This window comes from Macrobrachium nipponense, chromosome 1, assembly GCF_015104395.2.
Source record: "Macrobrachium nipponense isolate FS-2020 chromosome 1, ASM1510439v2, whole genome shotgun sequence".
In the NCBI taxonomy this organism is placed as follows: Eukaryota; Metazoa; Arthropoda; class Malacostraca; order Decapoda; family Palaemonidae; genus Macrobrachium; species Macrobrachium nipponense.
This window is the reverse complement of record NC_087200.1, coordinates 53,769,263-53,782,174: the sequence shown is the minus strand read 5'-3', so window position 1 is coordinate 53,782,174 and position 12,912 is coordinate 53,769,263. Positions and strand designations below refer to the sequence as shown.

General features: G+C 39.0%; 1 protein-coding gene across 4 annotated transcripts in view; it reads right to left on the bottom strand.

Annotated features, from left to right (window-relative positions):
- Nucleotides 1-12,277, bottom strand: part of LOC135219305 (uncharacterized) — a 52,591-nt gene extending 40,314 nt beyond the window's left edge. The window contains exons 1-2 of one of the 4 annotated variants that reach the window (XM_064255965.1): nucleotides 12,127-12,277; nucleotides 10,299-10,371 (exon numbers count right to left, since the gene is read on the bottom strand). In XM_064255965.1, coding sequence (XP_064112035.1) covers nucleotides 10,299-10,350 — 52 coding nt within the window. In that variant the 5' untranslated portion in view covers nucleotides 10,351-10,371; nucleotides 12,127-12,277. Of the gene's footprint in view, nucleotides 1-10,298; nucleotides 10,372-11,584; nucleotides 11,729-11,858; nucleotides 11,953-12,126 lie in introns of those variants that run through there. The other 3 variants (XM_064255964.1, XM_064255963.1, XM_064255962.1) reach the window with 3 other exon arrangements.
- Between the last annotated feature and the right edge of the window lie 635 nt (nucleotides 12,278-12,912).

The following is a 12,912-nucleotide window of genomic DNA, read 5'->3' as shown; positions in this document are numbered from 1 at the left end:
AACTCACGAATTGTATGATGAGTCACGTAAGGGGGAACTCGGGTTAGTCAAGGTTGAAATAGGGGCTGAACTCATGAAGGAATTTATCGGCGTTAAACCTAAAGTTTATTCGTATCTGACGGAAATTAGTCGTAGTAACACCTTGAAAGGTGTACAAAGGTGCCGGCAAAAGACCATTCCGCATGACCAGTATCGAGCTGTAATCGAAAAGAATGAGATACCCTACATCCATCACATCATTTCCCACGGGTGAAAGGATGTTCAAAACGTCGAAGAGAGAATAGTAAAATATGCAATGTTAATTCCTCTCTCTCTTCGACGTCTTTGACTTCTCCTCGACGGGAAATGGTTTCACCCTCTCCTCCAGTTAAACGGAGGCGTATCACACCTTGACCGGGTGTCATAGTTTGTATATTTTACGATATATTTTATCCTATATTCATATTTTTTAATATATTATATTGTATATAAGGTATTTTTATTATATATTCATATACACAGTTGGTTTTTTATATTTTTAAATTATTATATTGTATTTTTTATTATAGATTGCATTTTTACTGTACGTTGTATTTTTATATTGTAGGAAAAAACCTGTATATATTTCATTATGAAAATTAAACAAATATTATTGCTGTCAACTTCCATTCACCCTAATCGTACTATAATGGGCATAATGTCTGTCTGTCATTCAATCACGGCCAAACGCCTGGTCAGATGGGCATGAAACTTGGCAGGGTTATGGTGGGGATCCCTAAGATGGTTTGTAATGGGGTTTCATCCAACCTTACCCCCTCCTTTGTAGGGGGTGGGGATGAGAAGGGATTCCCTGAAACAGAGCTGTTTCTGGCCGTGAAACGAGGCTGGTTATTCCCGTAGACTTAATTACTTTACAAATTTTCATACATAATTTCTGTACAACTTTCCCAGAGAAAGTCGCAAATATTTCAGCTCAGACACAATAGAAGATGAAAATTATCATCAATATCCGCAAGATTTTTTGAATAACTTAAATCCATCGGGACTGCCAGTGCACAAAATAATGTTGAAGAAGTACTGCCCGGTAATGTTGCTTCGGAATTTCGATCCTGCCAATGGACATTACAACGGAACGAGGTACACCGTTATGGAGCTAAACTCCCACGTCATCGAAGCAGTGATAGCAACGGGCCCTCACACCGGCAAACGTCTGTTCATCCCCCGGATTCCTCTGATGCCTTCGGACAACCAGTTTCCGTTCCAGTTACGGCGCAGGAAGTTTCCCATCAACCTGGCCTTCTCATTCACTGCAAACAAGTCGCAGGGCCAGACTTTGGATCGTGTTGGTGTGTTTCTGCCGTCATCCATGTTCACACATGGCCAACTGTATGTGGCAATGAGCAGAGCAATTGACTCTGCCAACTTGAAATTAAGTTGTGGACAAACTGATAATATTGTGTGCAAAGAGGTTCTGTAGTAGGTATGTATAAAAATCGCCCTTATTTTGATATTGTTGAACAAATAGTACATATAAATTTTTCACTTCTGCACCCGTATTTTATCACCCTTCGTAGATGGGTAAGTTTGCTAGTTATTATTAAGGCTTGTATATAAAAGGAGCGCGTAAAGTACACAACTATAGTCTTGATGCGCTAACAACATGGCCGCGACAGGTCCCTTCCCTGGGCAGTTGTTAGACCCGTTCGCTAATCCCGCTCGTATTATCATCGCGGGGTTTAGTAACAGTGGCAAGTCCGTCCTATGTCAAAAAATAATTGAACTCTATGAAACGTGTTCCCAATACATTTTATATTGCAGGGTATCTGAACACCCCCTCGAAACGCATCCTCAATAGGTCCTAAATTTAAAGTATCCAAAGAAATTTTAAATCCCTTTGAATGCTTAAAAGGGGGAGACGGAGGTTAATAAAGGTCTGTTATTCATACTTGACAATTGCTTCCTTGAGGCTAGTGATAATAAATTTGTCACTAATGCCTTCACAGCGGGACGTCATTCATCTATTTCAGTTATATTCATAATGCAGAATATGTTTCATTTGGGCAAGTTTAGTAGAAGTATAAGCCTGAATTATTCACATTATATTCTAATGAAAAATCGTGATTTTAGCCAAATTGAAACTTTAGGTCGGCAGTTATTCGGCCGTCAAAAAGCTTCAGCCATTTCGGACATATATAAAAAGGCCCTATCACGTAACCGCTATGGTTATTTGTTAGTAGACTTCGCTCCGTCAACACCTAAACTGTTACAGCTCCGAACTAATATTCTGGGTGAAACAGAATATCAAATAGCTTACCAATATGGATAAAGAACGGATAAAACTGCTAAAAACTTTGTATGGAGATGCACGGGGTGTGGGTAGTTTCAGCGGGGTTGACTCTTTATTCAGAGTAGCGAAAAATCTGAATAGCCAAATTACGAGTGAAAATGTTAAAGAATTCTTACGCAGGCAAAAGTCTTACACACTGCATAGTCACTAGGAAAAAATTCCCCAGAAGAAAAATCATGTCACCCAAACCGCAAGTAATAGCGAGCACTGATTTAGCTGATATGTCCAAATTAGCTCGGTATAATAATGGGTTTAAATATTTGCTGGTCTTTATTGACGTGTTTTCCAGATATCTACAAATTGTTCCCTTGAAAAAGAAGGATGGTGTTACTATGTGTCGGGCTTTGAAGAAGGTTATCGAATCTACCGAATTTTCAGGAATTTTACATTTGAATAGTGATGAGGGTAGGGAATATTATAACAAACACATACATTAACGTCTTGCGTGACATTGTTCAGAGTTATAACCATACCCCCCATAGAAGTTTGGGTCGCATCCCGCAAGAGGTTCACGCATTAACGGCTAGAGATGACATTGAATGTCAATTCTTGAGTATGTATAAAAAGGCTGTTCTCGTTAATCCTCCCGCCATTTCGCTCTTGAATGTTGGGGACGTTGTACGTATTCCCAATGAGCGTCGGAACGCAATTCTTAGGAGGGGATATACAATTCAAAATACTCTGGAAATTTTTAAAATCTAAAAAGTGGATACATCGCAAAATCCAGTCGTATACTTCTTGGAAGATTTAGCGGGTGAAGAAAAAATAAAGGGCGTATTTTATCGTGAAGAATTAATTCCCACAAATCTACCAGAAACGTATGATATCACTATTCTGGGAAGGAGGAAGAAAAATAATAAAACTAAATATTACGTTCATTGGAAAGGTTATCCGAGTCAATTCAATTTCTGGGTTGATGAATCTCAAATTGTACGGATATGAACCGTAAGCAACCTTTAATACGTAAAAATAAAAACTTTATTTTATTCATCTCTGGTTTATCACCCAGTGAAAGAAGTAAAGTCATTCCCATCTTAAACGGTGGTTTGGTGTCTACTCTCTCGTAAATTTTTAGAAATTTTCTTTGTGGTAATCTAACTCAAGATAAGAAGTTTATTAAACACTTAAGAAATTGTAGACGAGAAATTCATCTTGTGTCCTTAAAAACAACGTCCATATCTAAGAAGAAAAATATACTGAAAAGTCGTAAAGGGGGGACTATTTTATCAGTGTTATTGCCTATTGCTGCGAGTTTGGTAGGAAGTCTTTTTAATTGAAAATGAAGGAGTTTTACGTTATCCCTACCATTACCTACGAGAGGTTGATGAATAGAAAAGAGGTTTGTGATGGTGATATTAATAACCTGGAGGGTACTGGCAAGTTGGATACGGCAGCTGTTAGTAGTAGCAGACACGTCCCTCTTAATATCCAAAAACCGCCTATGCCAGCTATAGCGCTTACGGGACCTCCTCCTCCTCCTCCTATAAAAAGTGTAGGTGCAGTGACTGGAGGGGAGGAGGTAAACGTCCCGATTACATTGAAAACAATTAAAGGGGACATGTCGCAAAAAAAGCAATCCCGATTTAACATGCATTATTCCAATATTTTTTAAAGAACCTCAAAAGTCATACATTACGGCTTTTGTTAGGCACTTACAAGATTCTAACATGGTTGAATGGAATGAAGAAGAGATTTAACTCATCCACTCACAGGTTATAATATTTTAGATATAGCTCGAGAATTTCAAGGGAATAAAAAAAAACCCAGGTTGATAATATTTCCAATTATCACTACTTCATTGAAATGGCTGGGGTTAAAGATTGGATGTTAAGGAATATAGCCATTAAAAAACAAATCGAAACGTGGCGAAATATGGTGAAAATGGGAGGAGGAGGCAGATGGAGGAGGGGGAGGGGGAGGGTGTGGGAAGGTGAGGGCGGGACATGCGAAAAACAAGATGGCGAGTGTGTGGAAGAAAAGAAACATGGTGGATGGGTGGGTGGCTTATTAACATTTTAGGAACAATGATACCGGAGCTGTTTAATCACGTGATACTGATTTTGATAAAATGGATGTAGGCGCATCTTTAATGAGTCATATGGTGGGTATATGACCTTTGGCGTGAGGAAATGATAAGGCTTGTTTATTCGTGTGAGTGTGAATCATTGCTGGGAGTGAGGAAGGCTTGATGGTTCGTCACAACTAGTTTGTAATCAGTGTTTGTGATAGAGGGAGCTCGGGTTGCGGGGTTTTCGTAGCTCATTAGCTCTTGAAGGATTGTCACATCAAGATGTGAACTCTCGCCATGGCTTCATCAACCTCCTCGTGCAAATTAGTTTTCGGGAACTTGTCCGAAAATAAGTTCAGGAAGAGGAATACATGTTTAGTAGTGGCCACTAACTGTGTCACCTGCAGGAATTACGGTGTGGTGGCGGGCATCATTCAAACTTATCCATATGCCGAGTTGGCAGGTTTTTTATATTCTCGCACTGGTGCATCATATGCCTGTCTTCGTGATAGGGGCATTGAGGGGTCCGCCATTGTGAAAAAACCTGAAAATATCACATCTTGGGAATGCGACGAAGAAGTTGATCTACCCACCATAACTACCTTATTAACCAAATATGGTATCGGCGCCCCCATTGAAGATAATGAATACGCGCAAAAGAGCATGGCTTATTCCAAAGATGAAGATCACGCCGATCGTTTGGGAAGAGATAGCAAACAGATGAGGTTCAATCACTTTTTTTCTTCGGTCAAGAAATTGAAGGAAGAATGATTTAAATCCTCATTTGACTATGTCAAATATGTTATCTTTCCCCCAGGCATTGGTCAAAGCGGGCGGGTTAACACGATTTGGTTGAATCAATATTTACCTGTGTTAGCTACATTCAGTGATGAAATGAACAAAATTGCTAAAATATGTTGTATGGCTATAATGAACAAGAATTTATCTCTGTTGAAGGAAAGTTGTGTGGAAGATTTATATATAAAAAACTTGTTAGCTAAATTTAAAAGCTTTAAGGTATTAGATGAAACGTCGTCTTTGATACACGGTCGGGAAGCCGTTGGAGAAGACGTATGTGGCATATACTAGGGTTGTGATGTGGCCGTGTGTTTCGATGTACAGTTTTTATCCATTGTATGTATTTGTATGGAATATTAATTCATTCCCCTGTATTTAGCATTGGTTACAAATATAATATAACAATTCTGTCTGTCATTTGATTTTTCATTTAACCTCTTTCAAACTCGATATTATACTTATAAATAAACAAAATTGAAATGTGTGCCTGTGTCCTTGGGTATACTTTGGCATGGGAAAAATGGAGATTAAGACTCGAATTCTGTGATAAATATATGTCTCATGAAGTTGAAGTCAGCTCGTGTGTGTGTGTGATTCATCATCGGATAATGTCATCCCTGTCGGTTATTGGGGGAGATATCAAATTGATAAATATGTCTCACGTGAGGTTGAAGTCAGCTGCCAAATATCCTTTTATCATGATACTCCAAATATCTAAGCAGCTGTGTATATATAAAACAAAATGTAACGGCTGAGAGAGAGAGAGAGAGAGAGAGAGAGAAGGAGAGGAGCAGAGAGACGAGAGAGAGAGAGAGAGAGAGAGAGAGAGAGAGAGAAGTCAATAGAGGCTATATTCGGGATGCGCATATATAAATTTAGAGTTTTTATAAGAGGAGGAGGAGGAGGTAAATGTCCCGGTTACGTTGAAAACAATTCACGGGGGCAGAAAAGTGGAGTCAATTTGGGGTCGGGGGTTTGAAATGATGGTTTTATTCCCGTAGAGTTGCGTGACGTCAAGGGGGGTAGAAAATTGGAGTCAGTTTGGGGTTGGGAAACGGGCGGTAGAAAATTGGAGTCAATTTTGGGTCGGGGATTTGAAATGACAGTTTTATTCCCGTAGAGTTACATGACGTCACGGGGGTAGAAAAGTGGAGTCAATTTGGGGTCGGGGGGATGAAATTATGGTCTTATTTCCGTAGAGTTACATGACGTCACAGGGGGTAGGAAAGTGGAGTCAATTTGGGGTTGGGGGGTTGAAATGATGGTTTTATTCCCGTAGAGTTATGTGACATCACGGGGGGTAGGAAAGTGGAGTCGATTTGGGGTCGGGGGGATGATATGATGGTTTTATTTCTGTAGGGTTTTGTGATGTCACAGGTGGCCTACCCCCCCCCCCCCCCCCTTTTGGACCTCATGGACGTGCATGAGCTCATCAATAATGTGGAGTCGATTTGGGGTCAAGGGTGGCTACAACCCCTTTTTGCACGTCATCTACATATATGAGTTTATAAGACAAGTGGAGTCGATTTGGGGCCAGGGGTGGCCACACCCCCTTTTGCACGTCATCTACGTATATGAGCTTATGAGACAAGTGGAGTCGATCTGGGGTCAGGGGTGGCCACACCCCCCAGAATAGGGGAGTCAATTTGGGGTCAGGGGTGGCCACGCCCCCTACAATAGTGGAGTCAATTTGGGGTCAGGGGTGGCCAGCCCCCCAGAATAGTGGAGTCGATTTGGGGTCAGGGTGGCCACGCCCCCTTTTAGGGGTTTGGGGGGTTGCCCTGCCCCTTTTGTAGGGTTTTGGGGGTTGCCCCGCCCCTTTTAGGCCTCACGTATGTACATGAGCTTATCAGGAGGGGGGAGGGGGGAGGGGGTGATTAGAAAAGTGGAGTCTATATGGGGTCTTTTCCTCTACTGGTATCATTAAGGGACCAGAGGCAGAGTAAATGGGATTGGGTGCATCACATCTAATGTTCACAGATATCATGAAAGCAAACTCTATTGAGTCAATACAAAAGGAATGTACTAATCTTGTAAAGCACATTAAGAATAGTCAAAAACTCTTGACTATATTTAGGAAATTGCAAAGTGAAGGAAATGAGGCCAAAACTTCTCTGAAGCTGCCTGTGAAAACTAGATGGGGGTCAATCATTCACTGCATGCAGTCAATTCAAGAAAACAAGCATACTCTACAGATGCTGGCAATTGATGAGGAGGTTAAGAAAGGGTTAGAAAAGAGTGCAAAGGATAATTACTCTTCTCTCAGAAGATTTCTGGGACAAGATTGCAGAACATCTTCAGTTACTAAAACCAGTAGCAACTGCAATAACTATGACTGAAGGCGATGATCAGTATCTTTCAATTGTCGTGAAGGTTTTTCATGATTTCTCCTTAAAGAAGTTGTCTCCAAGAGGCGAGAGTGGCTTGTCCAGAAAGTTCACCTGGCTGCTAACTTATTGGATCCCCGTTATAGAGGATGTCACATAAGTGATGAAGGAGCAGTTGATGCGATCGAATCGACATATGAAGTAGCTTTAAAGATGCCCAGTATAGATCAGAAAAAGGTTTTGGGAGAAATAGCTAAGTTTAGGGGAAAGGAAAAATGATTTAGTAAACCCTTCATCTGGCAAAGTGTGGACCAGTGTATCCCTACCTCATGATGGAATGGTATGTGCAGCCACACACAACTTTCAAAAGTGGCTGCTGGAATATTAAATTTGCCCCCAACCAATGCCTCGGTTGAACGGTCATTCAGTCGCCACTCACATATCCATTCCTCTGATCGCAACCGTCTATCAACAGATAGGGGTGTCAAACTTGTAGTATATGTTGCTCATCATTTGACATTAGATGAAAAACTTCATTGAATTTCTACTCCACAACCATCAACATTAGCAGACGCTCCTCTTTCACAAAAAAAAAGCCATCATCATCAAGATGCTCCTCTGCATCCAGCTTAAAGGACAAATCTTCACTCCAGGATTATTCTTCAGAAGACTCGGAGGAAGACTTAGGTTCCGAACTATAGTGCGTATACTTTTCTAAGATCACTGTGGTTTGGCTTGTACAGATATCATACGTTGGCAATTTTCATCTTATGGTAATCATATTAGCTTCATGGAGTCTATTGAAATAGTTTTCATTTCTTGAAATGTGGTTCTTTGTTTGCATCAGATGTTTTGAATCTATCTTATTTTGTATATTCTTCGTTAAAACCTCAGTTTCATTAATGAAAATGAAGGTATGGCACATTTTTCCCCCGGCGATGCCAGATCTGAGTTTAGGGGACCTATGATTTTTAAGAGGATTTAAAAGGTCATGGTCAATAATCATTAAAGGATACTCGCACTCGATCATCCACTGTGATAAGTAAGGACAGCCCAGCCCAAGTGACTCCCATAAACGTCTTCACCCACCACTTGAGGCCAAGGAAATACACTATAATTTCCTGAAATACTTCATTTTTTAAAGACATCATGAGGGTCCTGTAACTGATGTTTCGAAGCCTATCCAGAGAACATCTGAAGCAACAAAAGTGTCAGAAATGACTATTCGTAGACTTAAGATGCAAGAAGGCTGGAGATATAGTGGAATCTCCAGTGTTTCAAAAAAGAAAAGAGAAAGTGAGTCCTGTGACTGACTTGGATAATTTTTATAAAAATGTTATGCAAAAAAGGCAATGAGCGGTTGTCTTTTCTAAGGGCATAGTAGATCGATTGACACATGAATTTATGTTTCAAGTCCAAACACCTGAGCCAACAGGCCATTCAGCGCATCTATAATTATAGAAAGAGAAAGAAGGAATAGCTAAATAGAATCGAGGAAAAAAAAAGTTAACAGGGACGAAGCAATCCCTTTCCCTCGACTCCCAGAGTCTAAAGCGAATTCTCCTAAGAAGGATTATATCTGCGGGAAGCATTTAACGGGACTTACATGCCCGTAGATATGACATCTTTGCCTTTTCTACCTGGCCCCACCAGAGCGATCTTAGAAAAGTTATACCGATTCAGACTAGAAAGTTTAACCTTTTTGAGAGGCAATTTCATTAATAATTTTAGGCCAAAGTTAATGTTTTGCTTCAATGGAAACTGTCTGTTAAATTCTTTATGTTCAGATTTCATTGAATGACAAAAATTATCATTTTTATGTTAGGCCCTAAAGGCTATATTATAATGGTCACATTATATCTATAAAACTTATCTCTTTGTGCTGTAACTTCAAGAGCAGTTTTTAATTTAAATTTTCTTCATTTAATTTCATAGGGCTATTTCATTGTTTCACATTATGATCTCAAAAGAAAATTATTTTTTCATCAAAATTCAGCAAAAAAGGAAAGCAAATATCATCATACTCAAATAGCAAGCAAAAATGCCATTATATTTTGAGACTATAAGTGAAATTCTTAGTAATACTTCATATATCTCATGTTCTAATTATCAATTAAAGAAGCATTTTTACCCTTAATATCATTATTTTAATGATTCCTCTAATCTAGAAGGAAGGTGGAAGTCTTAAGAAATGCCATATGTCCATATTAAGTATTAGCAGGATCACCAGAAAGGTCCAGAACATGAAAAATTGGGGGAAAAGGAAAAAAAACCTAAAAAAAAAAACACGAAATGAAAAAAAAAAATGGTTTTTTTTCACAACCCTACTCCTGTTACACTTTTCAAACCTTCTACTGCAATTTCTGTTTCAGTGCTGAATGACCTCATCGATCCCAGTGTTTGGCCTTTGGCCCAAATTCTATATTCAATTCAGTTCAGTTCAACAATCAGGCCTCTTGCATTTAGCTTTTCCCTTACTTTTTGTCAGCAAGAACATGGGTGTCTATTCTGACAACACTGCTTCTCAGCAAAGATCAAATAGTGCGTTGTTTCATCAACGAAAATTAAAATAAATATGCCATATTTTACTAGTAATAATTGTTCTGTATTGTTTAATATGCAAATTGTTTATTTTTTACATTTTCATTCTAATTAATAAATCATAAATATCCTATCCTAAAACTCCTTTATCTTTAACTCGGTGCGAAACACCACTTTCAGGACCTTTTAATGCTTTTCATAGGGCTTTTCTACCCCACCCACCCCCCGCCCCCCAACAAGAGTAAGCGAAAATGGCCACTTATGTATATTTATGTACATTTTCTGCCACTACACTCACCAAGCTTTCCTACATCGATAACAGGTAGCCTCTGCTTCTCATCGCCTCCCATAGCCTCGGTGACGCAGATGACCTGAAACATGGAAGACAACGCAGTTTCAATTGATTTCACTGGCTACAACAGTACAGAAAACAAGAATGGATATTGAATTGAATTGAATACAGAATTTAGGCCAAAGGAACCTAGTATGAGGTCATTCAGCGCTGAAACGGAAGTTGACAGTGAAAGTTTGAAAGGTGTAACAGGCAGAAAACCTCAAAGCAGTTGCACTATGAATCAAGTGTTAGGAGAGGGTGGAAAGTAAGACGGAAGAAAGAGGAAATGAAAGGAGGTACAGTAAAAGGAAAAAAGGGGATGCAGCTAGAGGCCGAAGGCAAGCTGCAAAGAAATTTTAAGTAATGCCTACAGTGCACCACATGAGGTGCACTGACGGCACGACCTCTCCTACGGGGTGGATGAATATTCGGTGAAACCAAATGCAGTCATTAAAGTGCCGTTTGTGAACACGCAGAAACCAGTGACCACAGTCGTCTCATATGCCTAAATTAATCTCTCCAGCCGAATGTCACCAGTTACAGTTAGCCTCACAGCAGTAACGAAGGTAGACATAGGTTTGCGTCATCCATTCTCGCCTTTCGAGCGACTCTTGATTTGCCCGCCCGTATTTCCTTTCTTTTTGACATCTGTATACATTGCTGGATTTTCTTTCTCCGACGGAACGAAAGTTATTGTCATTTGTCATGACGAAATTTAAGTTACCTGTCAAAATTTTCTACTGTCATATAACACGTTCTGTTAATTTTTCCCGTTTTTTTCTTTTATCGGTCATGATGATGATATACAGGGGACCATGGATTAGCATTTTGCATTCATCATTGGGCAACATTATAATTGTTATTATTATTTGGGTGGATGAAACCGATCCAAACGGAATAAGCCCACGGGACCACTGACTTGTAATTCAAGCTTCTGAAGAATGTTGGTTTCAACCTCCCACCACAGACCCCACAAGCATTATGCACCATAATCTTGGGTACTATATGGTTTCGTACTGTTTAGTAATTAATATCAAAACACAAGAAAAGTGTTTGTATTGGTGCTTAACACAGAAAGTCATTCAAAGGGAGATCATTCTATAGGACAACCAAACCAAACTTCAAAGGATTGATGGGCAAAACCAGTCAAATGTCATTAGGCCTAATAAGCCTGTTTGTTTGTTTCATTAAATGTGATGCATTCGGTTCCATGTTTTGCCGTACTATTGGACTAAATTAAACTGATGTACCTTCTCTCTTATCTGATATGGGTTCTGCTGTTGTTGCGAACTGTCTGGTTGACGACCACTCCCCACCCCACCATATCTCAGGGAGTCTCTTAATTTTAGCTTACGTAAACACACACATGTGCGCTTCATAAAGTCTGTGTCACGTCTCTTCTTAACTCGACATCATCTAGTGGTTATTTCATCCTGATCTTATCAGTAGAAATCGATATGAACAAATTATTATTTGCACTGCTGAAAAATTATCGACAGATTTGATTCGGGAAGAAAATATTACCCAAAGCTGATATAGGCTCTGTATGAACAATTCACCTCTTCTTCCCTGGATAAGCCTTGCCATTCTTTTTCCATTACTTGTTCTCGGGTTTGGGCTAAAAAAGAAAAAAAAAAAAGGGGGGGGGGGCATTAGGATGCATGTGTGTGTTATGTTAACGATTCAGTCGAGTTTCTTAGCGACTGACAAGTTAATAACTTCTGGAATCTTATGCATAGATTTCATATTACAGCCTAGGAAGCTCACAGTAAACTTATTCTTAATATCTTACCTCAAGATCAACTTAACAGAGTAGGACGACCGTACTGAACTGAACGAGAAAAGCTCAATAACTGGATCACTATTTACTCAGCAGGCCGCTCAGTGCCCAATCAGTCCTGCCCAGCCCCGAACCTTGGCTCCAAGCTTGGCTCACGTTTTAATCTACGTTTTAGGGGCCGGGGCAGTGTTGCCAACTCATTTCGGTATAACCTCGAGGTCAAGGGTAATCCCGAGAGTGGACATATACGAGCGTACTGTCCAGCTATTTGCTTTTATTCCCAAGTGACTTCGCTTTAAAGTAATATATGCCATGTGTGTATATGCTTACGTTTAACATATATATATATATATATATATATTATATATATATATTATATATATACTATATATATATATATATATATCATATACATATATATATATATATATATATATATACATATATTATATATATATATATATATATATATATATATATGTATATAATATAGATATTATATATATATATATATATATATATATATATATATATATATATATATATATATATATATATATATATATAGTATAGCAGGAACATTTCCTAGAGAGAGATTATCTCTTTAATCTTTAAGGAATGTTATTGCATCTGCTGGTCACACCCTTGATACTCCACGCGACTGACAACAATAAAATTTATGTTTGTTTTTTGTTTTCCAAAGTTGTTTTACTTATGCTACACATTTTAAAACCATTTTGAACGCACACACACAAACAGTGTGCATGTGTTAATAGGTACCAATTGGTTAAATTAGTC